General features: G+C 31.4%; 1 protein-coding gene across 3 annotated transcripts in view; it reads left to right on the top strand.

The window, feature by feature from the left end:
* Nucleotides 1-5,987, top strand: part of LOC134708142 (nuclear hormone receptor FTZ-F1-like) — a 42,550-nt gene extending 36,563 nt beyond the window's left edge. For all 3 annotated transcript variants that reach the window (XM_063568455.1, XM_063568454.1, XM_063568457.1), the window contains one exon: nt 405-5,987. In XM_063568455.1, coding sequence (XP_063424525.1) covers nt 405-652 — 248 coding nt within the window. In that variant the 3' untranslated portion in view covers nt 653-5,987. The remainder of the gene's footprint in view (nt 1-404) is intronic.
* Nucleotides 5,988-24,779: the final 18,792 nt, after the last annotated feature.

Consider the following 24,779-nt stretch of genomic DNA (forward strand, 5'->3'; position numbering starts at 1 on the left):
AATTTACAACGATAAAAACACAGGAAAATACACATACATGTAGAACCAAATACAAGCAGAACCTCTTCTGATTAGGATTTCTTCAAAAATATTTCACCAACTGTTCACCATGTTCACTTGTTTTTTTCAAAACATGCAACATTGTTGATATAAACCAGCTAAAGCATTGTTACAATTCTTTATGATTTTTTTCTCATTCAGTTGCAACGAGGGAATATTAATAACCCCTAGAAAAAATGTTGAGGTGTTCCATACATTTTTTCATTAAATAGTCATGATTTTTTTGCCTAATATATTTATATCTATAAGGATATTTGCATTTATCATGTTAAAGTTGTTTCTTTGAATGAAAGAAATTTTAACAGAATTGAGAAGTAAATATTTGTATTCATATTTTATTTTAGATGTCCCTGGGCTAGAGAACAGACAACATGTGGAGCAGTGCCAAGAAAATATCAATGCAGCATTAATGGAATACTGTATTAACTTTTATCCAAGTTTAAAAGACAAATTTGGCCAAGTTTTACTACGGCTACCAGAAGTTAGGGTTATAAGTATTCGTGCAGAAGAATTTCTTTACTACAAGCATTTAAACAATGAAATTCCGGACCAGACTCTTTTGATAGAAATGCTCCATTCAAAGAAAAAATAGTGATAAATATATATATAAACTAGATTAACTTGTGCCATAGACAGGTGACGCCTGCTCCTTTGTAAAATCAGAATATTGGTTACCATGGTTATGGTAAGAAGCTCCGGCAGCGATATATATTGTTCAGAGAATGAAACGTGTACTATGTACTACTGGTTTGTGCAGATGATGACCTCAGAATGAAATCTTTGCAATATTCATTTTAATTCATCTGTATTTTCTGAAGTTAGAGCCTATTTGATATTCATGGCCAGTAGTCTGAGAGCTGTAAAGGAGCTTTTCAATGATAGACAGGGATAAGGGATAGATTTTTGTTCAAATAGATTAAGCATTATTGTGAACTATTTACAGATTTTCTAAAAAGGTTATAGTTGTCCTGAATATGTCTGAAAACTTTGTGTTCAGTCTGAATTGTAAATTCTTTTCTTTTTGTATTGGTGTATATCATTCTTTCCGTATAGTTTGTCACATGAAGTTTTTATACTGTTTCATGGTTTCCCTCATACAGATCAGCTCAGGTTTTGACTTTTGATTTGACCTTGGTCAGAAAATGTTATATTTTTGTGAGAATGCTGAATTAGACAAGTCAAAAGACAAATAACGTTTCCATTATTCATATATATACTGTTTATGATATATATGTATATTTTGTTGTTGACGTGCATTTATGCATAAAGATATTTCTTGCTAATGCATACAAATGGAATGAATATTCAGGGATGTAAATTTCCTTTTGTTAGTTACAAGCTTTCAAAATGTGTATATTCCCCCTCCTGAAAAGTTATTGAAATCAAATATTATACTTATAAAATCACATTTGTCTGTATATTTCAGATAATGCATTTTGTTGTGGTCTACCTCTTGTAATACAGCTCATGAGAATATTTTTTCTAAAAAAAAAATATTTAATACAGTGAACTCTTATTGTATAACTAAAAAAAAGCGATTATTTTTTATCAACATCAATTTTGGTTTTATTTTGGCAAGTCTAAACAAAACACTCATTAAAGGTTCATGTACGACTATTTATTAACATTTTCAGCGGAATATCAATAAAGTGATATATCGTTTGTCGTTTTGATCAGGTCTTCACACATTTTGCCCTTTTCGGGTCTTATATTAAAAGTCCTTTTTAAAGAGAATTTATTTAAAGTTTTGTTTCCTGTTTTTCTTGAGTTTCCAGATGTTTGTTGTTCAATACCTGTTAATGATGTTATATCTTTTCTTTTCTTTTTATAGAACTGACATGTGATTAATTTGGATATTTGTAAATATCAAAGTCAACATTGACATTATCTTTAGTGCTAATTTCACATGTGTCTCTCAAATGTGAGAAGAAGTCAAGAAGTAAACAAAGTTTGGTTCTAAAAATAGAAATATTTTACTTTTTTTTACTGCGAATTCATTTTGATAGAATGTCAATAATGTGCCACCTTTTGTTTAATTTTTTTTTAGAAATAACTTGTTATAAGTTGGGATATTTCTAAATATCAGTCAACTTTGACATTATCTTAAAGAATACTTTCACACGTGTCACTCAAATGTGAGAAGATTTCACGAAGTAAACAAAGTAATTATCCTAAAAATAGAAACATTTTACATTACATCCTGTAGATTAAAGAAGAAAAAAATCTAATCATGGATACTAGATTTCGTGGATTTGTCCATCTTTAGAATTAACTTCTATAGGAAACAGATACCTCATTGAACATTTAAATACTTGGTTCATCTTAACCAATGAAATCCTTGAAAATTAAAACCCTGAATCTACAATAGTGCAGAATAACACCAATCTTCCAGATAATTACTCTAAAATTAATTTTATCAAAATTTTAGCTTACTCTTCAAAGGTTCATTGTGTTAGGCAGATTTTGTTTGGAAACATTATTAGAAAAGGCACAAAAGTAGCTTTAAACAGTTATTATTGAAAATTGTTTCAGCATTCATTCTCCTTTTTTACAAAATTTGGCTCAAACTATATTTTTTTTATATGCAACAACAGTTTATGGAAATTAAACATCTTTTATTGATTTTTATGGTACTATGCATATGTCAAATGTAAATGTCTTTTTGACTTACTAATGGTGAACTACCAATATGTAAATTACAATATATGTACTGTGCATGTGTTTCAGTATTTACAGGGTTCAAGGCTGGGCTAGAAAATGTTGAGGGATGGCATGGATGGGTGTCCATGAATACAAAAATAATATAAAAAATATATAAAAGAAAAGTAAAGGAATAGATCTCTGATTAAAAGCAGTATTATTTAAAAGTACCAAGTCTAGATTTTTTTCTTCAAAATAAAATAGTTGCACTGATATTATTACTTAAATTCGATGAAGTTTCTATGAAGAAAATATGTTTGTTTGTCGTTCAGATTTTAAAATTGAAAGCAAGCAATGTCTACCCTTATCTTAGGACATAATTATTGAAGAAATATTTTAGACTTGTGATGGATTTCGATTTTATTTTTTCCTTTGAATATTAAAGATACATGTACCATATATGGTACTTTAAAACAATGCATAGGTTTACCATGATGGTATTTAAGTTCTTTCAGGTTTTTATTCTAAATAAGATACAATTGATTTAAATACTCTCCCGTTAATTTACTTTATTTGCTCTTTTTTTTGTTATTCATAAGAGGTCCACATGAACTTTTTTCCCCCTTTATTTTGGGAATGTTTTTTATTGCATATGAGGAAAGTAATTAACTAAATGAAGGTAGCAGATATTTTATTTGTCCATAGAAATGAAAAATTTAAATAGTAAAGACTTCATAGAATTGAAAATGTAAAATAATTATTTAAAAAGAAAAGAAAAAATATCAGTAACAATTTTTAATAGAAGATTTTATTCAACATTTTTTTTTGTTTACATGATCTACATGTAGCCATGCTTAAGGTGATATGCAAATCTGAATTGATAGTATTTTATTTGATAACTATCATGGAATAATTTAATTGAAAACAAGGTCATATGTTAATTCTTTTTTACTGATTGAGTAGTTTTTTGTGCCGAGTTACTTATTCAAAGTTGGGCAAGTAAAGAAAATCATTTTTTTCTCTTTTTAGGAAGACCAAACATCTGTAGCTATTATTAAATTTTCTAGTTACATATATAAGTGCTATTTCATTCTCTTTTTTGCATTTTGATAAACATACCCATGTTATGAAATAGGGCAGCAATTTGTATTGCAAAATTATATGGGATGTTTTTCAGACAATCTTGGTGATTTACTTTCTGATGAACATGGAAAAGTGCTACACATTTTGTTAGTGCATCACAAATGTTATATTTTTAAGAGATATTTTTAATTTGTTCTATTGTTAATTATTTCTGAGAAAAGTGCTTTTTATCTTAGATTTTTATTTTTAGATAGCGTTTTAGCTTCATTTAAACTAATACAGAATAAGTACTAAAATCATGTTTATGAATTTTCCTGTGTAATTGATATTTATGATATATATATATATTTGTGAATTTGTTGCATTTCCTTGCTTATAAGGAATAATTGCATATACATTTATTTTCAACATTATATTAAATTTAACATTTAAGAATTTCTCTTCATGATAATATAATAATGGTTATAAAAAATCTTGAAAATTGTGATCATTTAAAATGAATTCACACACAGGTTTTTAATTATTGAGCAAATAAGCTGATTGCAGATGCATAGATGAGGATGAAAATCATTTATTTCTCTAATGTGCTGCTGTCTATGTATAATTTATGTTATTTATAATCAGAAAGTGCTTATTGTTTATTTATTATTCACTTGTGATCTCATACCTTCATAAATTGTGAAAAAGTGAATTTATATCGAACCTTTCCATCTGTTATGATCAATTGTATATTTCGTTTCATTTTATAAAAAAATAATGTTTCTGTATCAAAAAGACATAAATAACAGCAAGTTACACAGGTAATTACATTGTATTAAGCATTGTGAAACTACTCAAAATAAATTTTTTACCACACCCTTAAGTGTTATAACTATAGCTTTTTGGATAACTTATAATAGGAGCATGGTCAAATCCCAGCTTTCTTTGACTAATACAAAATTAAAATAAAACTGTTATCAAAATTAAAGCATTTTAAGGGAAAATAATAAAATTAAAAGAGAGAAAAAACCACAATCTTATTATCAAAAATTTCTAAAAGATTGAAGTTTCATTACACGTAGAAAAATAGGATTGATCATATCAGATGCTAACTCATTGACTTGTGATGTAGATGATGTAAATATTACAGTAACTAGTGCCATGTTTTTATGGGGTCATTACATTTTATATATATGTGTGTGTATGTATTACATTTTCTTGTTATTTTATAAGTATGATTGTTAAGAAGGTTTATGATGTATTTATAGAAATGATGAAATTTTTATGACACATCAGGTGTATTTTAGGTGTATTTATTATGAAAGTATCATTTAAGAGTTATAAGATTATAATGATTTAAAAATTTTTATTTCATATTTTTTGCCTCATTTTAAGTCTATTTCAATGTATATTCACACAGATAATTTGATATTATATGTTTTTGCCATCAACATGATAAAATAGACTTTTTTGAAGAGCATTTTGTCTGATCTCGCTTGTTGAAGGATGAAAGAAGAGTTCATTTATGATGTGAAACTGGCAGTTTTTGCAAAAAAAATTTACCCCCAAAAATTAAAAAAATTCAAGGATAAAAGAAAATTTATTTTGAATTCCAGATTTTAGTGGTTTGAACCTGACAATAGTCTAGCCTATTCGGTGAAATTATTTTTTCATTCTTAATTTTTTTTTTATAGGATATCAAAACCTAGAAAAAAAAAGCAATTGCAATCATCTTCTAGTCACACAAAATCTATTATGCAGAAATAATAATTAGCCTTTTTGATTTAATTTAAATTTATTAATTGGATCTTAAAATTGTAGTACATATATTTTCTTATGACTAGATCCTTTTGATAAAAAAAAAATTTGCTGTGAAAAAACCCAACTCATTCCATTTTTAAGTTTGTCTGTTAAATTAAATTTGAAAGTTTTAAGCCAACAGCTCATCTACAAATGTATACAAATGAACAATTGTGATTGGTTAAATCAGATAATGTTAATGGTTATGTTGTAAACAAGGGAGACAATTTGGCTTCATTCATTGAAAATTGTATATTGATAATAATATATATATTGTTGATTGTACTTTGACTGAGTCTTTAACAAGTAGAGAAATATTACTAATGTTTTCAGATGTAGCATTTATAATGTGTACATTCTCTTGTTAGACTTGTTAATCCAGAGATTCTCTGGAGAAATCTAAACAATAAAAGATAAAAATAAAAATACAAAGTTGTTTTGTTTTCATGAAGAAAAAATATTTGGTCTCCATTTGAGAGCTGGTGATGATGATGTTATGAAAGAATTGTACCACACACAAAATTCTATAGAAAGTTCATAGTTCTACATTGTGTCTTTAGGCGTCTGTCCGAATTTTTGTTTATCCACAAAGTCTAATCTCACGGCAAATATAATTTTTCCTCAATCCTGGAAAATTGGTAACAAAAAAAAAAAAAAAATTCAAAGTATTGTTATGAAAGGTTCCAGTCTTATAATTTGATATGCCAGACATGCGATTGGTCTTCAAAAGACTCATCAGTTAAGCCTAGATAAAGAAAAGGTAGAAAGCTAAACAAGTATAAAACTTGAAGAGATGGATGTTTTTAGCACTCTTTATGTAAACCCTTCAGTAGCCAGGACAAGGTATAGAACTGGCATTTTGTGTTATCATATATCTGTATATGTCACCCAATGAAGCTTTCTGATTTACCAATCTATGTTAGTCATTTAGTTAATGACCTTAATTCCTTAATACGTGACCTGGACAGTTTGGAATCTACAACAGTTGTGAAACACATGTCTGGCATATCAAATTATTAGCCATGTACCTTTGCTAACTATTAATTCCACTGGGTTGATGCCACTGCTGGTGGGCGTTTTGTCCCCAAAGGAATCAGCAGCCCAGTAGTCAGCTCTTGGTGTTGGAAAATTATAAATGATATTGTCATTTTCATAAATTTACTGTTTGTAAAAGTATGAATTATTTGAAATATTAAGGATTTTCTTATTACAGGCATATATTACTGTAGACGTATTTGGCACAACTTTATGGAATTTTGGGTCCTGAGTGCTCTTCAACTTTGTACTTGTCTGGCTTTATAACTATTTTGATATGAGCGTCACTGATGAGACTTATGTAGACGAAACACGCTTCTGGCGCATTAAATTATAAGCCTGATATCTATTGTGCCTGGATTTTCCATAGTCTTTTTTCAAAATAGATATTTATGACTTGTATGGCTTGTCATTTCCTATTATTGCTTTCGCCGAAATCATGGGAATATCTTTGTTCTGGTTGGGAAAATGAATTAAAACTTTATAGTTGGTAGATAAAAGAGAAAAAAAATATAAAATATTAGAAATGTAAAATGATATGCAATAAGACAGGATTTACTTAAACTTGGAGTAAAAGAAAAAAACAAACCCAAAAACCTTACTGAAACTATTAAGATATATGAGTATTCAGAGCAATCAAATTATTTTAATATTGTAACTTATAAATCCGTCTTTAACTTTTTGTAAACCCTAAATGATTTGCTGTCTACAAAAAAGTCATTAAAAACATTGAAATGATGAACAAGACAAAATTATGTATTTACAAATTAAGCATACTCAATATACTACAAAAGAATTAAAAGTAAACATTATCAAATACATTTACACAAAGAAGCAAATCAAAGTATAAATAAAAAACTACCCACAAATAACAATATTCAAGATACAAAAGTTCACCGCAAAGCCTTAAACAATGACAAAAACCCATATATTATAGTACTAAAACCTATAATATTTCCCAACATACAAACTTGCCTTATTGAAATTCCAAAAACCAATGCATCTATTAATTTTGCGAATCCGGGAGGACTGGCAAAAATGTGAAATGATATTTACGCCATTGCGAAAATTTAATGAAGGTAAATCATTACTGAAACATTGAATGTCAGTTTTACTATTTCGAACCTGCTTCTGTCCCATTTTTAGACATTAATAAAAACATTAGAATAAATTAGAATTTGCAGTACGGTATGTAACAATGAATACAAAGTAACTAACACCAACCAAGAATAATCACTAACATACATGATCCTGAGGTTATATTTCAAAAGAGCGAGATGAGGCATTTTTGGGAGCCTTACTACAGATACCAGTAGAAAATCTAAACTCACCAATAGATAAAACTCCCATGTAAAGCTTTACTTTTCTATGCTGTTTTCTTTTCTACTATTATTTGTCTGTTTCAGTTTGTCTTTTTATGTTGTTGTTTTTTTTTTTATCTAAGTCTAGATAAAACTCCCATGTAACAATTTAGATTTCTATGTTGTGTCTTTGTACTTTTATTTGTCTGTTTGTCTTTTTATGTTAATTTTTTTATCTAAGTCTCTGGTATCTTTCGCCCCTCTTTTTTAAAGTAATGTCGTATGGTGTATACCGACATTTCTTTATTTATAAATTAACTCAAATGTCCATCCAGAGGACAGTGTTTTTATAAAATGTCCGACAACATGTTGTCATCAGTTGGTCGTGCTTGACATTTTTTCAAGATTTGATTTCTGAATATCATATATTGGTCTCCAAAAAGCTACATAGCAATAGAACCGAACCTCCAAGGAAAATATAAAACGAAATGTCCTTTATCAAATGGCGAAACATAAAGCTCAAACATATTAAACGAATGGAAAACAACTGAAACATTCCTGACTTGGTACAGTCATTTTCTTAGGTAAAAAATAGTGGATTAAATCTGGTTTTATAGCTAGCTAAACCTTTCAGTGAGTCTCACTTGTATGGCAGTAGCATCAAATTCCATTATATTGGACATAAAAGGTAAAACGTCAAAAATAGGGTTACAGCAGTCAACATTGTGTAATAATCTTTTTGACTATAAAAACAAACAAATATGTAACAAAAAAGCACAAAAAGGCATAAAGACAAAGTATATTAATTTAGCTTAAATGAAAGACAAAGCATATAAGATTAAATGAAAGACAAGAATACAAACATTTCGAAAAGCACAATAACACAATGACGAGTCGAATAAATATCACCAAAACAGACAGTAAAAGTAATATTCATAAAGACAAATAAAATAATACTATTACACGTTATTCAGATGATAAACAACGTCAGTTCCCAGATTATTTACTTCAAGACCATCGTTTATTACCGGGTATTTGGGATGTTGTTACGGAATATATATGAACAAGGTCAAGGTGAAGGTACCTTCCGATGGAAGCGTTGTTCGATGGTTTGTGTTCCCGCCCATGAAAATCAACGGTTCTGGTGCCTTCAAATAGTGGTCAATGGTTTGTGTGACTTTAAATTGTGAGGGTGTTTCCACTGGTGACCAATGGCTAGATTGAGGTGATCAATTGGGTGTTTGTGCAACCTTCAATGGGGGTCATTGGGTAGTAATGGTTTGTGGACCTCTTATGCTGATAAATGATTTTTGCGCCCTATTACAGTAGTCAATGGGGTGTGAGGCTTCCAACAATGATCAATCGTTTGTGTGCCCTCCAACGGTGAATGATCGGTGTGTGCCCTGCAAAGGTCATCAATGTTTTCAATTTGATGAGACTGTTGTAAAAGTGAGAGGTTTAGCGCTATAAAACCAGGTTCAACCCACCATTTTCTTCTTAGGAAATACATGTACCAAGTCAGGAATATGACAGTTGTTATCCCTTCGTTTGATGTGTTTGAGCTCTTGATTTTGTCACTTTATTATAATTTATATCTGAACATTCACTATGAGGGTCGGTTGAAAACAAAACTTTACGACAAAAAGATGATTTAATTTTTCCAACAGTGAAGCATTGGGAAGCTGAAATCATCACTTCGTATATTTTACGGACGCAATCAAGACTTGGTCGACCGTTATAAAATATCTGTTATATAGATGATATCGGATTTGTTCCTTATGTCTTGACTACAATCCCGTTCCCTTTTCACGAATGTGACCTACAGAATTAGACTTTTTCTAGTGTTGTCAAATCGTACATTTTTGCCTAACCTGCTATTCGGATAATCGTTCGACCGATTAACCTGTTAACCGGTTATGTTAGTTTATGGTTGACGGCCTTATCTATAGTACCTTACACATAAATGTATATATATATATATATATATATAAAGATGTAGTATAAGTGTCAATGTGACAACCTTCCATATATGTTATACATTTACGTTTTTATATTACGATGAATTGAAGTTTGTCCTTCGGTATTATAAGGCTTGTCTGTAAAAGATTCCTGGCGAAGTTTGGCTTTTGATAATCAAACACACCGTATCAACTACGGCGTTTGTACTAACTTCAGATTGGAAAAAATAACAAAATTTCGTGATCCCGTAGAATTTAATATGTCAGAAACCCATGATTCTTTCAATTTCTCTTGTTGTCTCCGAAAATAAGTTTGAATGTGGATGTTTCAATTTGAAATGATTATGCCAAGGCTTGTTACTCGTACTACCAAGTATACATTGATAACACTTACATTGGTTTGCATTTCACAATTATTGAGTTAGCATTTCGTTTAAAGTATGACAAAGTCTTGCACGTCGGAGATTTTACATTCAGATTTAAGTCTCAACAATATTAGAACAAACATGAAATAATGAAATAAATAAATTTAAATCGTTTACTGATTTAAAGTTACAGTTAAAAAAAACATGTGCATGTATACTAATTATGTTTCCTTAAGATATTGTCTCGAGCTGATAGACAAGTTCTAATAAATTTTATATTTTGGATTAGCAATAGCAATTAATATACTGGACAATTGATCTGTCAAATTAATTAGCACGACGATTTTTTTTTAAGAAAACATAACTATTCAGTGATTTCAATGCAAATATATCAAAATTTTAAAATGCCCGGTAGACCGGTATTTCTTTTTTTTTGTATTTGGTTTTCGGTCGTTCAAACGGTTAAACGGTTAACCGGTTAACCGTTGACAACACTACGTTTTACCTTTATCTGTGCTCTTTTTACCTATCGTGTCTGTTTGTTTTGTCCACACATCATAATCAATATTATTAAATTAATATGACTGTCGTACAAGTGAAAGATTTAGCGCTATAAAACCTGGTTTAATCTACCATTTTCTACATTTGAAAATGCCTGTACCAAGTCAGGAATATGATACTTGTTGTCCATTCGTTTGATGTGTTTTGTCATTTGATTTAACCATGTGATTAGGGACTTTCATATTGAATTCAATATTTTGTTATTTTACTTTTTTCTCAACCGCCCAAGTGTGATCAACGGTTTTGTGCTTCTAATAGAGATCAACAGTTAGAGTGCTTTCAAATAGTGATCATTGATGTTTGGACCCTCCAATGGTAATCACTAGAGTGTAATTACTCAAATAATGTCTTTTTGTTAATCATCACCTAACCCTCACCACCCCATGGTGATCAATGGTTTGTATACCCTCAAATGGTGATGAATGGTTTGTATAATTTCCACTGGTGATCAAGGTTTCTGAATCATCCAATATTGATTTACCTTCTTATTGTGATCAAAGGTTACTGTGCTCTCCAAAAATTATCAATGATGTGTGTGTGTTATCCAATGGTGATCACTAGATTGTGTGCTCTACAGTAGGGACCTTCGGTTCATGTGTCGTCAAATGATGATTACCGTTTTACAAAGACCTCAAATAGTGATCAATGGTTGCTGTGGTCTCCTGTAGTGATCAATGGTTGGTATATATGGTCTCTTGTAGTGATCAATGGTTTGCGTACCCTCAAATTGCGAACAACAATTTATGTATCCACCAGATGAAATCAGGAATGTATGAGATTGTCTCCAATGGTGTTCTATGATTTGAATGCTCTCTATTGGTGACCAACGGTTCTGTTGCCCTGTATTGGTGATCAATCGTTTGCGTGCTCTCCTGTAGTGGTCAGTGGTTAATATTGAAATTTGATGTGACTGTCATACAAGTGAGAGGTTCAGCTAGACTCAAAACCAGGTTTAACACACTATTATTTTCTTAAAATGTACTGTACCAAGTCAGAGAAATAACAGTTGTTATCTTATAGTTTGTTCTGTATGTGTTATATATCGTCGTTTTCTTTTTTTGTCACACTTCAGTGTTTCTGTTGTTTCGTTGTTTTCCTCTTTTATGTAAAGTGTTTCCTTTGGGTTTTTTAGTTTGTTACCCAGATTTCAGTGAGTGAAACAAGAAAGATTGGAAAATGTTATGGATTTGCAGGGCTCGACAATAACGCATGTCCGATTTTCTGCCAATCGATTTATTACTTTCGAACAGCGCTATAATACTGTTGCCTTTATTTGGTACACTACAATGGTGATCAATATAGTTTGTTTCCTTTCCAGTTGTGATTAATGTTTTGAAGACCCTCGAAAGGTGATCTTAAATCGTCTACATTGAGGTCTCATTAAATGAAATCATGGCCGCCAGAGGAAATCTACGATACTGATTAGTCAAATTACTTAATTCTTGTTATTTCGTATCGTCATTTCTGGGTAACCGTTTCCATATATCCTGTTTAAAATCAAAGGACAGGTTGTTTTAAAAAAAATGTTTTGCAATAAGACTGTTGTTTGTTTTTAGTCGTATTTCATATTTTCTTTCCTTTTTTTGCGTGCGTGTAAGATATAGTTCGTTTTAGACTTAAGGATTCAGCTATCCCTTAATTATCTTCCGCCTCTCTTTTCTTTGTTGTTTGTCACGCTTTGCTATGTTTTAACAGTTTCCGTCCATGACATTATGATGGTGTATTTCATTAAATCGTTCTGTGATTACACACCTTTTCGCTTCTTGGTAAGGTTGTAAAAATTAGTGTGTTACGGTAATCATTTGCGTTTGTTGGTACGTACTATTGTATTTTGCTAAATGACCATACGGTAAACCTGGACATCAATGAGAACAGACAAAAGTAATCTCATATAAATATAAATAGTTATCAAAGATACCGGGATTAATACGGAAGACGCGCGTTTCGTCTACATAACACGTTCAGATCAATATACTAGGAGTTATAAAGCCAAAAAAGTACAAAGTTGAAGAGCATTAAGGACCCTATTTTTTCATTTACTCTGTCAATTGTTCATAAGACAAACATTTTTCTGGATGTTCTATGTCCGTCTAGCAGACAGTATGTTATCACATGTACGACAACATTCTGATTGTAGTTGATTGTATTTGACAGTTTTAGCAAGCTTTGATTTATGAATGTAATATATTGGTATTCAAAAAAATATAATAGTAAAGAGTAAAGAGTAAAACAACAATAAATCCAAGAAAACTGAAATCAGAAAGCCATCATCAAATGTCCACACTAAAAAAATTCAATCAAATGGAAAACAAAGTTCATATTCCTGACTTGTTGCAGGCATTTCCCTAGATAACAAATGATGGATTAAACCTGGTTTAATAGTTAGCTAAATATTTCACTTAAATATTATTCCTTTATATTGAAAACGAAGTATGCCTGAGCAAAACAAAGAACATAACAGTTAAAATGTCATGAAATTTGGGTACATCAGCCCAGAACAATCTATTGTCATAATGTCTTGGATTTAGAAATAAAAGAAAGGACCATATGCTCCCACATTATTACGACATATGGCCTACCGGGTTTTTTTTTTTTTGCTTGTTATCAAAACATAATCCAAATATTTAATACACATTAGCCTTTGTAGAAATTTTAAAGGGAACAAGGAAAGAATATAATGGTTAACACAGCCTATATAGATAATAAAAATGACATATAAATGTTACTGCTCATTACATCTCGTTGAAATGAAGATTCAAGAAATAATGGTCACTCCAATTCAAAATTCGACAATTTTACTGATCGGAAGATTATCTGGTGTCCTGAGGACTAATATGTCTTTCATGCGATGAGATACAGACACATCGTATAAGTCAACCGATTCGAAAAAGGAGCCGGACAACTTGAGTGGTGCCGGTTGTTGTCCCTCTTTCTGATTTCTTAATGGAAGAGTGTTTACGTCAGATCACAACCATGATAATGAATTCCATATAATGCGAAAGTCCATGCACGTCACGCAAGACGCGTCTTTCAATGGGAATTCGGAGAAATTAGAATATAACAGTTGTATAATTGACATCGATACGTCACGACATAACAAGAGTCGCTTTACTCGTGTCTCGAATCTTTTTGAGTGCACAGATTGTTTTTTGTTTCTGTTTGTTTTACCTTGATTTGTCTGTTTCTACGCGATTTGTAAGATTTGTATATTTATAAACAACTGTTGCTTTTGTCATATATCTATAATACTAAAATAAAGAGGTCCAATTGTCAGCCGTCATGGGGTAAAAACGGCAAATCAAAGAATTCATCTTTATATATAGCTAATATAGGACAATGGTGTAGATTAAAATTTACACCACTCCAGACCCTTCTGTTTTCTACTTAATTAATATTGCCAATAAAGAACAAGTTCCGGGTCGATTCCGATACCGATACCAATAGTATATTTACCACCTGTTACCTTTTATCTTATCTGTACGTTCCGCATCTGACAGGCGCACCACCTAACGGTGTATTTAGGATTTTGCTATATACACGGGTCATAATCACAGGGTTGACACTACTAAATTCAATCATTGTCAAATTGTTCCCTATTGTAGTTATTTAATCAGTAAGACTTTCTTAGATAACAATACTGATACTAAAAATCTGGACTTGAATAAGGCGTATAGGTACAGTTTTCAATTTGTTAGCAGGCATGAAGAAAAAACAGCGAATCAAAGAATTCAACTTTATTTATAACTGATATAGGAAAATGCTGTTGATTAAAAAATAAAGGCAATTTCAATTCCAGGACCTTTGTTTTCCAAATAATTAATATTATCAATAATTGATTCCAGGTCGACGGGTTTAAACAAAAAGAGTTTAAAAGAAGAGAAAACTGTTTATCTTATAATCGGCATGCCTTTATCTGATGACAATACCAATACTAAAATAAGGCTACGTTTAGTTATATACCTTAATTCAGTCACGGATCCGCTATATCACGGGTGTGTTCTAGTCGTTGTTTAAAATTTATTATTTGTATCAAATCCCCCCAAAATGTGTCTCGATGTGTTCACCTACTCTGCATGATGTCTCTATTAATGACTTGCTGCCATTTATGCAAAAGCCGTTAGATATTCCTAAGATTCGCACGAAACTTTATTCATTTCCCCTTTCTAAACTTCATTCTCTGTTCAATTTATGGTTTGAAACCACTGTTACAAACCCTCATTTAAACCCATACAAGCTTACAGCTTCGATTTCGGATATTGCAAGTCACAGACTTTTCAAGCCAGTCCGCAGTGGCAAAGATGAAAAAGAAAAAAGATATTTCCTTAATCTTCCCTTTGCCAACAAAGGTCTCGATGGCGTCAACCTAGGCAATATTCTTCATCATAGATTAGTTTCATTGAAAAAACTCCTTTATTTCATAGATCAGTCTGTGCCAATCATTTCTTATATCTTTACCAAACCTATTGCAACTAAAAAATTTCAATTACAAACAATTTTTGGAGGCTCTCAATGTTGACGACTTCAAGTCTTAACCTCCTGATTTCACTTGTGTTAGTTCCCAATTCACATATAACCCGGCTGGACACTTTATTACCGGTAACCTCAACATTGTTAATAACACTTCCTAGCGAACTGTGTTATCTAAAGGTCCGAAATATCGTGAGCCTAAAGCAATCAATTGAAAATACAACTTTAAAATTTTAATGGATTCAGTCGAGGATTAGGCCAGGCACTGGGTTAAGCGCGAGAAGCAAGACGTGGACACTCTTTCATAATGGATTAAAGCAGTGAGTTCGTTGATAAAAATCAGAATTGAGAACCTGAATGGATCTATAAACGCCCATGCTACGTCAGTCTTTAAAGTCCCAAATGTTGCAAAACACTTATCCTACCTCTGTGACAAATATGTTGTTGTCCCCGCATTGATTCAAACAAAAAATTCTCTGAAACTGCCATTATCAAGATGCTTGATTTATTGATTGACAAAATATTTGTTACGTTCGGAGGACGTGTTTTTTTCAACAAACTGTCGGCCTTCAAATGGGTACAAATTGTGTCCCTCTTTTTGCCGACTTGTTTCTTTATTATTATGAGGCTGACTTCATACAGGAAATTCTTAGGAAGAAGGACAAGAAGTTAGCATCATCCTTTAATTCTATTTTCCGCTAAATAGATGATGTTCTTTCACTAAATAATTCAAAGTTTGGTGACTATGTTGAACTCATCTATCCCATCGAACTAGAGATAAAGGATACTCCAGATACAGTAAAGTCGGCCTCATTTCTTGCCTTATATCTAGAAATTGACAATGAGGGTCGGTTGAAAACAAAACTTTACGCCAAAAGAGATGATTTCTGCTTTCCAATTGTGATCTTTTCATTTCTAAGTAGCAACATTCCAGCAGCACCTGCATACGGAGTATATATCTCCCAATTGATACGATATTCCCGTGCATGTATTTCCTATCATGAACTTCTTGATAGAGGGTTGCTGCTCACAAGGAAGCTATTAAACCAAGAGTTCCAAATGGTGAAGTTGAAATCATCCCGTCGTAAATTTTATGGACGCCATCATGAGTTGGTTGACCGTTATGAAATAACCGTTTCACAAATGATATCGGATATGTTCCTTACGTCGTAACTACAATACCCTTCCCTTTCATGAATTTGACTTACCGAATTAGACTATTTACCGGATTTGTTATCACATAAGCAACACTACGGGTGCCACATGTGGAGCAGGGTCTGCTTACCCTGCCGCAGCCCCTGAGATCACCCTTAGTTTTTTGTGGGGTTCGTGTTGCTTAATCTTTAGTTTTCTATGTTGTGTCATGTGTACTATTGTTTGTCTGTTTGGTTTTTTTTTTCATTTTTAGCCATGCGGTTGTCAGTTTATTTTCGATTTATGAGTTTGACTGTCTCTCTGATATCTTTCGTACCTCATTTGTTTCAATATAATCCAAGAAGTGCATTGGAATATGCCAGATTGATTATTAAAAAAGTCGGGCAAAATGTTGGTTAATGAGTAACTGTGCATCATCATCTGAACGTACACCAAAGAATTTTGCGAAATCAATTTTCTGTTTGTCTTATTCAAATGTTTGATAAAGTGATGTATAAATCTGTTTTATCTGTTAAATCTGTGTAAAAAACAAGTCGGATAGAGGGGAATAAATACAATGTGCACCATTTGAAAATCGACCTCAAATATGAATCTATCTTTAACAAAATAGATCAATATGTTGTTGATTAAATAGGACAGCATTTCGATGATATAATCTTTGGTGTTTCAATTCAGTATGAACCCTCTACTACAAAACAATATTTTGCCATTTCCAGATTTTTTGGCAAGGATCTGAACAAAATTAATCATTTCTGGAGTTCAAATGGAACCACAAGAAATGGAGTAGTGTCCAGAGGAAACTAGTAGATGATTATGGTCAGATCAATATTTTGTTTCTATTTATCCATTCCAAGTTAAATTGGTAAACAAAAGAATGAAGCAATGTATGGTTGGAGAAGTTGTCTTTGTCTTCTGGTCTTTGAAATTATTCCTGCTGTAGTCTTCGAAATTGGACAAGATTGCCTAAGGTTTATAGATGATTGAATATGTTATTGTCAACTTTGTGTTGTGTTTATCAAAAGCCAGTCATCATTTTTCAGGTGAAACCAATTATGCTCGTCCACTTGTCAACCTGATTCATTATGCATATGCGTTATCTTTGAATTTTATGTTCTGCTATAGAATGATGTCCTTTTACTGAAAAATGCAAAACATGTTGATCTTGCATATCTTTTTGAATTTGTTGTTACAAAAGTAATACATATACAAAATTGTCTGCCTCATTCCTGCATTTACACATTCTATGGATTCGTTAATATTCGTTGGATACTCAATGAAAATATAACACAAATCCCATTTAAAAAAATCATTTAAAAATCGTAAACTGTTGGTTGCAACACGAACCGAGCTTTTTTATGGTTAATATTCTTTTAATACCATATCTTTATGATAGCATTTATTTTATGTTATATATCAACTTATCTTATAGGTTCATGTAGAAATACAAATCAATGTTGTTTTGAGGCATTTGGAATAATATTTACATGGAACGAAATACTCGTTTTCATTGAACGAAATTTACCCTTTTCAAGAGAACTTATAATGAGTATACAGGAATTGACTTGGATTTAATGGATTCTCGGTCGAGAACCTATATCATAAATAGTTTTTTTTATACGTACATATACATATGTGTATGTTTCATTTATGACCTTATCTTATTATCTTAACGTGTAGAAAATTCAATAACTAATCAAATTACTGTGAAAAACGACAGTTATGTTTAATTAATTGAATAAACGAAAAAACTGATAATCCAACAAAGAAATTCAAAATTTGATCCATGTACAGTAAGGTTCACCAGTAAATGCGAGCTTAACATATTAAGACAAAAAGCTAAGAAAGCTCCTTCTGAATAAAAATACAGCCACCTTTAATGGGGAAATTTCCCTGTTAATATTTCATGTAATCTCATAATCATAATTTGAATCTAAAATACTCTGGATAATTTGAAATTCGATATTTCTCTGAGATAAATACTTTCGATCTTCTACCCTAAATACAACCATTCTCCATGTCAAATTGAAATTGAAATCGTATAAAAGAAATAATCGCCTCAGTTTTAGACTTAAACCTCGAATTTAACATAAACGGTCATCTCAGTACCAGATTCTATGAATAACAAGACGATTTTGATTGTTTTAATTATAAAATTTTCCAAACATTAGCAGTAATATACTAACTTTGTCTGCATATCTGATATACACTTTTAGTTCATCGTAAGCCTATTTGGCTGGCTGCATCATTATGTTAACTCTCAATGTACATCATTTGGTGTTCAAGTGCTTGCAGCTGCAAATCAGACTTAAAGTTCACCAGTGTCTGTGTAGATGATGGACCAGGATTATGTCAAAAAACAGCGTGTCCATTAAAAAAAGTTGATTGAAAGATACAGACCTTGTTGATAAATATTCCGTATCAACTTCACAAATAAAACTTGATGGTCTTGATTTTGTATAGATTCTTAGTATTGTTGTTTATCAATATATTTTAAAAAAAAAGTAAAATCACAAAAGTACTGAACTCTTAGAAAAATTCAAAACGGAATGTCCCTTATCAAGAGGCAAAATTAAATGATAAAACGCATCAACTGTCATGTTTCTGACTTGATACAGGCGTTTTCAAATGTAGAAAAGCGCATTTTTGTATTTGTCTTAGTATATTTTCAACCTTCACTGTTTAGTCCATTATCGATAATATCCTTTCGGCATGGCTCAGTATTTATACATCCCGCCATCGTGTTTTTTGTTTTATGGTCATCTTTTGTGTTCTTGTACTTGCTTTCAGCTAGCTTATGTGCTTTGTTTAAAGAGTGTCTTATTGCCATTTTTCACTATCATGTCTGCCGGTTTTGCTCACACATTGCTGTCAACATAATAGAAATATATGCAACGGTCATACAAGTGAGAGGTTTAGCTAGCTATAAAACCATGTTTAATCCACAATTTTCTCAAAAGAAAAGGGAAATGTGTGTACCACGTCAGGAATGTGACAGTTGTTTTTTATTCGCATAATATGTATTTGAGCTTTTGATTTTGCCATTTGTTCAGTGACTTCCGTCTTGAATTTTGTGTCCGGTATTTGTGTTATTTGTCTTTTATTCTAGGTACCAAAACGACTACAACTTTCTTAACTTCCTTGAAATGTGCTCTGACTATAAGAGTATAATACTGTGGTCTTTATTTATCAGATAAATCAATACCAAAAAAAAATCACAAGCAATCCTTCATTTGGCTAGATTAAATAATGTGATACACGTGAACACTACGTAATACTTCGATACACTGGGAGTGTATAAATAGTCTACTGTCCATCCATTTGGTGTGTTTGAGCTTTGATTTTGTCAGTTGATAAAGAGCCTCCAGTTTTGTGTACATTAAGTAGACATCTTGGCTCACGAGGAGTATATGAATAGTCCACATTCCATTGGTTTCGTGTGTTTATGCTTTTGATTATACAATTTGATAAGGACTTTCTGTTTTGAATTGTCCTTAACATTTTGGTAGTAGACCTCTTTAATCAAAGATTCTACACAAGAAATGAAAATTGATATACACAAAAAAAGTCCTGTTAACATATGTAAGACGTAAAAAAAACTTAAGACTTGGATTAAGAATGTTTCAATCAACATTTGCAGAGTAACTTGAAAATTGAATAATAGAATGTTTAAACAAAAAAAAACTTTTTTTCTTTATAAAAGCCTAAATGGACAAACAAGACCAAAATTTTTATCTAAGATACCCAATGAAACTATACATTTATTTTCGAAAAGTAAAATCAGTGAACATAATATACTTGTAGAAAAAGGCATATGTCTTAATACGAAGCCAAATAACATGTCTAATTTGGAAAACCATAGAAGACGAAAACCACTTTCTCCTCTATTGTCAAAATAATAAAATACCATGTATAAAACTTTTTAATGACACTATAATAGATAGTCATATATTAAAAAAAAATCTGGTACTGAAAACTAGTAACCCTGCGAAATTCTTAAAATATAATTTAAAAGAGGTTCCTTCAAAACAGGTGACTTTTAATTATCTTGCTTGTGTTAATGAAAAAATATTCCTAAAGGTTCATAGTTTTATTTCATTATATCATACTATAATATATATAAAGTTCAAGGGAACCAATGTTCGCAGTTTGACAGGAATGTGAATGTTTAGTCTTTGTTTTTCACGAGATATGCAAAGGTCCAAAGTTTTAGTGCATATTATAATATGATAATACATGTATACTTAAACAAATTTTCGCAGTTTGACTGGACTGTAAAATTGTAGTCTTTGTTTTTCACGAGATAGTCAAAGGTTCATAGTTTTATTTCATTATATGATATAATAATATGATAGTATGAATAAAGTTCACGAAGAAACTTTTTAACAGTTTGACAGGACTCTAACTGTTAGTCTTTTTTCTAATATCGCCAACGTATATTAAACGAATTCATTCTTATGATGGTACTATAAAGTACGAATATTAATATACTGTGAATATTTTTGTAAAAATGTTTCTTTTAATATGATAAAAAATAAATATTACGGTGCTTGTTTTAAATTAGCTTTAGCGACTGCAAATTTTTCATAAATTTGTTAGGTAATACGCAAATAGGCCACTTTTACAAAAATAATAAGAACTAAGACGAACAATCTAACTATTCTGATTGAGTTACATGAATATATCCTCCAATTGAAAAAAACCAACCGACACGGCATTTAAGGGCGTGCAGCTGCTACTCAGACGTTATAAAAGTCGCCAGTGTCTGAACAAAAGGTTGATGAACCAGGATTGTGTAAAAGTTTCTAAACAAATTTCATCGAAAAACAAAGGCCTTGTTTATGAATATTCCGTATCAACTTCACAAGTCTTGAAGTACAGTTTATGGGTTCTGACGTCGTTTATCATCTTAATTACAAATAGTGTTCTTTTCTTTGTCTTTGAATTTTTTTGTCTTTTTTATTATAATCCCTTACCGTGGTTCGGTACATATACATTCCGTAATTGTGTAATTGTGCTATGTTTAATTTTTGGATTCTTGTCTTTCGTCTTTTACTAGTGTTCTTTGTATATATGCCTTTTCATTTTTATTTGTTGACATATTTGTTTGTTTTTACAGTGATTAAGATTCTAGTGAATGTTACTCGAATGCCATACAAGTATGAGGTCTAGCTAGTTATGAAACTAGGTTAAATCGACCATTTTCTACATAAGGACATGTCTGTAGCAAATCATAAATATGACAGTTGTTTTCCATTCCGTTGATGTGTTTTATAAAGAATTTCCGTTTTGAATTGTCCTTGATATTTTAATTTTACTTTTGATCTGCATCTTCAACATAGTTAAAAAAAAATCAGCATTTAAGGGGAATAACTCTATTAGGAGTTAAGTTACACTTGAATGTCAGTCATGTTCATGTAATGTATCCGTTTTTATTCTGTAGTCAGTCACCACATCGGTTTTATCATGTATATATTTTATAAAGTCATTTTATAAAATTTACTGTTTACAAAGTATGAATTATTCTAGATAATAAGGATGTTCTTATCCAAGTTAGAAACCCCTAGCGGTATTGCGCACAACTTTGTGGAACTATTAGTCCTCAGTGCTCTTCAACTTTGTTCTTTGTTTTTGGCTATTATTCGTGTGTTTCTCTGTCCTGTATGTTCTTCCATTTATTTGTATTATGTCCTGTCATTTAATGTTGCCATAAAAGTTGGAGGTTCGGCATTCCACAAAACCAGGTTCAACCCACCATTTTTTCTTAAAATTAACTGTACCAAGTCAGGAAAATGGCCATTGTTATATCATAGTTCGTTCCTGTGTGTGTCACATTTTAATGTTGTTTTTCTGTAGTGTCGTTCTTTTCCTCTTATATTTGATGCGTTTCCCTCAGTTTTAGTTTGCAATCCGGATTTTTTTTTCTTCTCAATCGATTTATGAGTTTCAAACAGCGGTATACTACTGTTGCCTTTGTTTAACATATTTGTAGATCTTATCCTGAAAATAGTTTTTCCTCATCGAAGTTTCTATCTCTTTACTTTAGCTTAAAGCATAAGCAAAAACGCAAAAATATTGTCATTAAGAGCAATAAATCTAATAAGTAGTCAACGGAAGATTTCGGCTATGATGGCCTATTTGTAGATCCTGTCTTGCTGATAATGTTCGCTTTTTATTTTTGCAGTTTCTGCCTGTATCATTTTATGACTTTCTACACAATTTATGAGAAAAAAATTAAAAGGAAATGGTTTAATTTGTCATTTTAGGGCCACAACTCCTATAAAAAGAAAGTTTTGATTTAAAATGAGAATATTAGAAAAGGTAGTGCTCAACATGCTGAGAATGTTTTGCATTGCAGATTTTCTCTATTAAAAGCGGTTTTCGGAATGATAGGCAAAACTTACATGTTTACCCATCTGTTATATTTTTGGTTGACAGATGAATCATCGGACACAGTTTTTCAACAAGATATTATAATAATAATTTTGGTCAAATAGTGTTAGAGAAGATTTTAGTACAAGTTAACAAACGACATCGGCTGACGGATACCAAATAATTATTTGGCTTTTCCACCAGGTCAGCTTAAAAAAGACACTGGCACTAGCAAAGCAAAATGCAATATATTTCAACGAAAGGCGACAAAAAAATACAGGTTCCGGACTATTGATATGCATATATATAGAAAAAAATAGTTGGAAAAAATGGATCCTACAGATTAATAAAGGCAACAGTAGTATACCACTGTTCAAACACAAAGCAAAACTAAAAACACCGAAAACGCACAATGAACAGATCTAGAAGTTTCACAGTTACTGGAGCTAGTTCAATCCAACTAAAGCTAATAAATTAATTTTGTTTCCCAGACTGAAATCAATTGGTACACATATGATGGAAGCTCAAATTAAAAAAAAAAAAGAAAAATCTGGTTACATTACTCCATTTTTAAAATACTTGCTTTACGAAAAGATATCCCTGAGCCTCACACATGCAAAATAAAAAAAAAACGTTTAAAGGATTATAAAAAAAAAAAGATTATTAAAAAAAAGACACGAAACCATAGACAAATATACACTTAGTAAGAGGCCAAAATCGAATGCAAACATTGATAACAAGAATGTGTCCCTAGTACATGGGTGTCCCATCCGCACTATCATTTTCTATGTTCAGTGGACCGTGAAAATAGTATAAAACTCTACTTTGACATTAAAGTTAGAAAGATCATACCATAGGGAACATTGTACTAGGTTTCAAGTTGATTGGACTTCAACTTCATCATACACTAACTCGACCAAAAACTTTAACCTGAAGCGGGACAGACAGACGGACGGACGAAAGGACGGACGAACGAACAGACAGACGGACAAACGAGCTAACGGACGCACAGACCAAATTCTTTTATGCAACTGCAATTATTGATAAAGATATAAACTCAAGAGACGGATATTAGCATTTAACTGAATTACATATTAGAATATATCTTGTTGATGGAAGATGTTCATTGTTGTTTTGCCGTTCGCATGTTGTGTCAACTATTATATTATCAGTTTGTGTGTTTCTCTGTTTTGAATATTCTTGTCTGTGTTTGTGCTGTATTTCAGTGATGTAGTGTTTTAACGATATATTTAACATGTCATGAAGCGGGAGGTTTGGCATGCCATTAAACCAGGTTCAACCCACCATTTTTTCTTTCTTAAAAGTCCTGTACCAAGTCAGGAATATATCAGTTGTTATCAAATACTTCGTTTCTATGTATGTTGGTGTTTGTTTTTGTTGCTTTTTGGTTTTCCTGTTGTTCCTATGTTTTCCTCTTATAGTTCACTCGGTTTTGGTTTGTTACCAAGGCTAGTTTTCTCTCAATAGATTTATGACTTTTGAACACCGGAAAACTACTGTTGTCTCTATTCATAGACTTAAAATTTCTACAAAAATAACACAACTGATAAAAGCATTGTGCCTATTATAATAGAATGTGACGGTCGATGCACATTGAAAACTTTTATCAGTTTGCTTTGAATGGTCCTCGTGTGGTCTGTTGCATGGTAAAATGTCTATCCTATCAAATATACCCCAGTTGCAGTATTGACCTTTTTCACAGACTGTATCTATTACAGTACTTACACATTGTATTTACCATGTTTACGGTTAATTTATTATTGTCCTGATCATGTATGAAATGTTTGCAATTGAACATTTAGCAATCAACACTCAATCAATCTCCCAAATGTTCAAACCATAACTGCACAACCAAAAAGATTTTTTTATATAAAAGAATAAAAACAGAACAACCTTAAACATGAAAAATTCGTAAGTGTTCCACGGAACCCAGTGTCTCTCCTACTCTCAACAAAAATGAGGAATTAAATCAATATAATGTGAAC

The sequence above is a fragment of the Mytilus trossulus genome, chromosome 2 (assembly GCF_036588685.1).
Source record: "Mytilus trossulus isolate FHL-02 chromosome 2, PNRI_Mtr1.1.1.hap1, whole genome shotgun sequence".
Lineage (NCBI taxonomy): Eukaryota > Metazoa > Mollusca > Bivalvia > Mytilida > Mytilidae > Mytilus > Mytilus trossulus.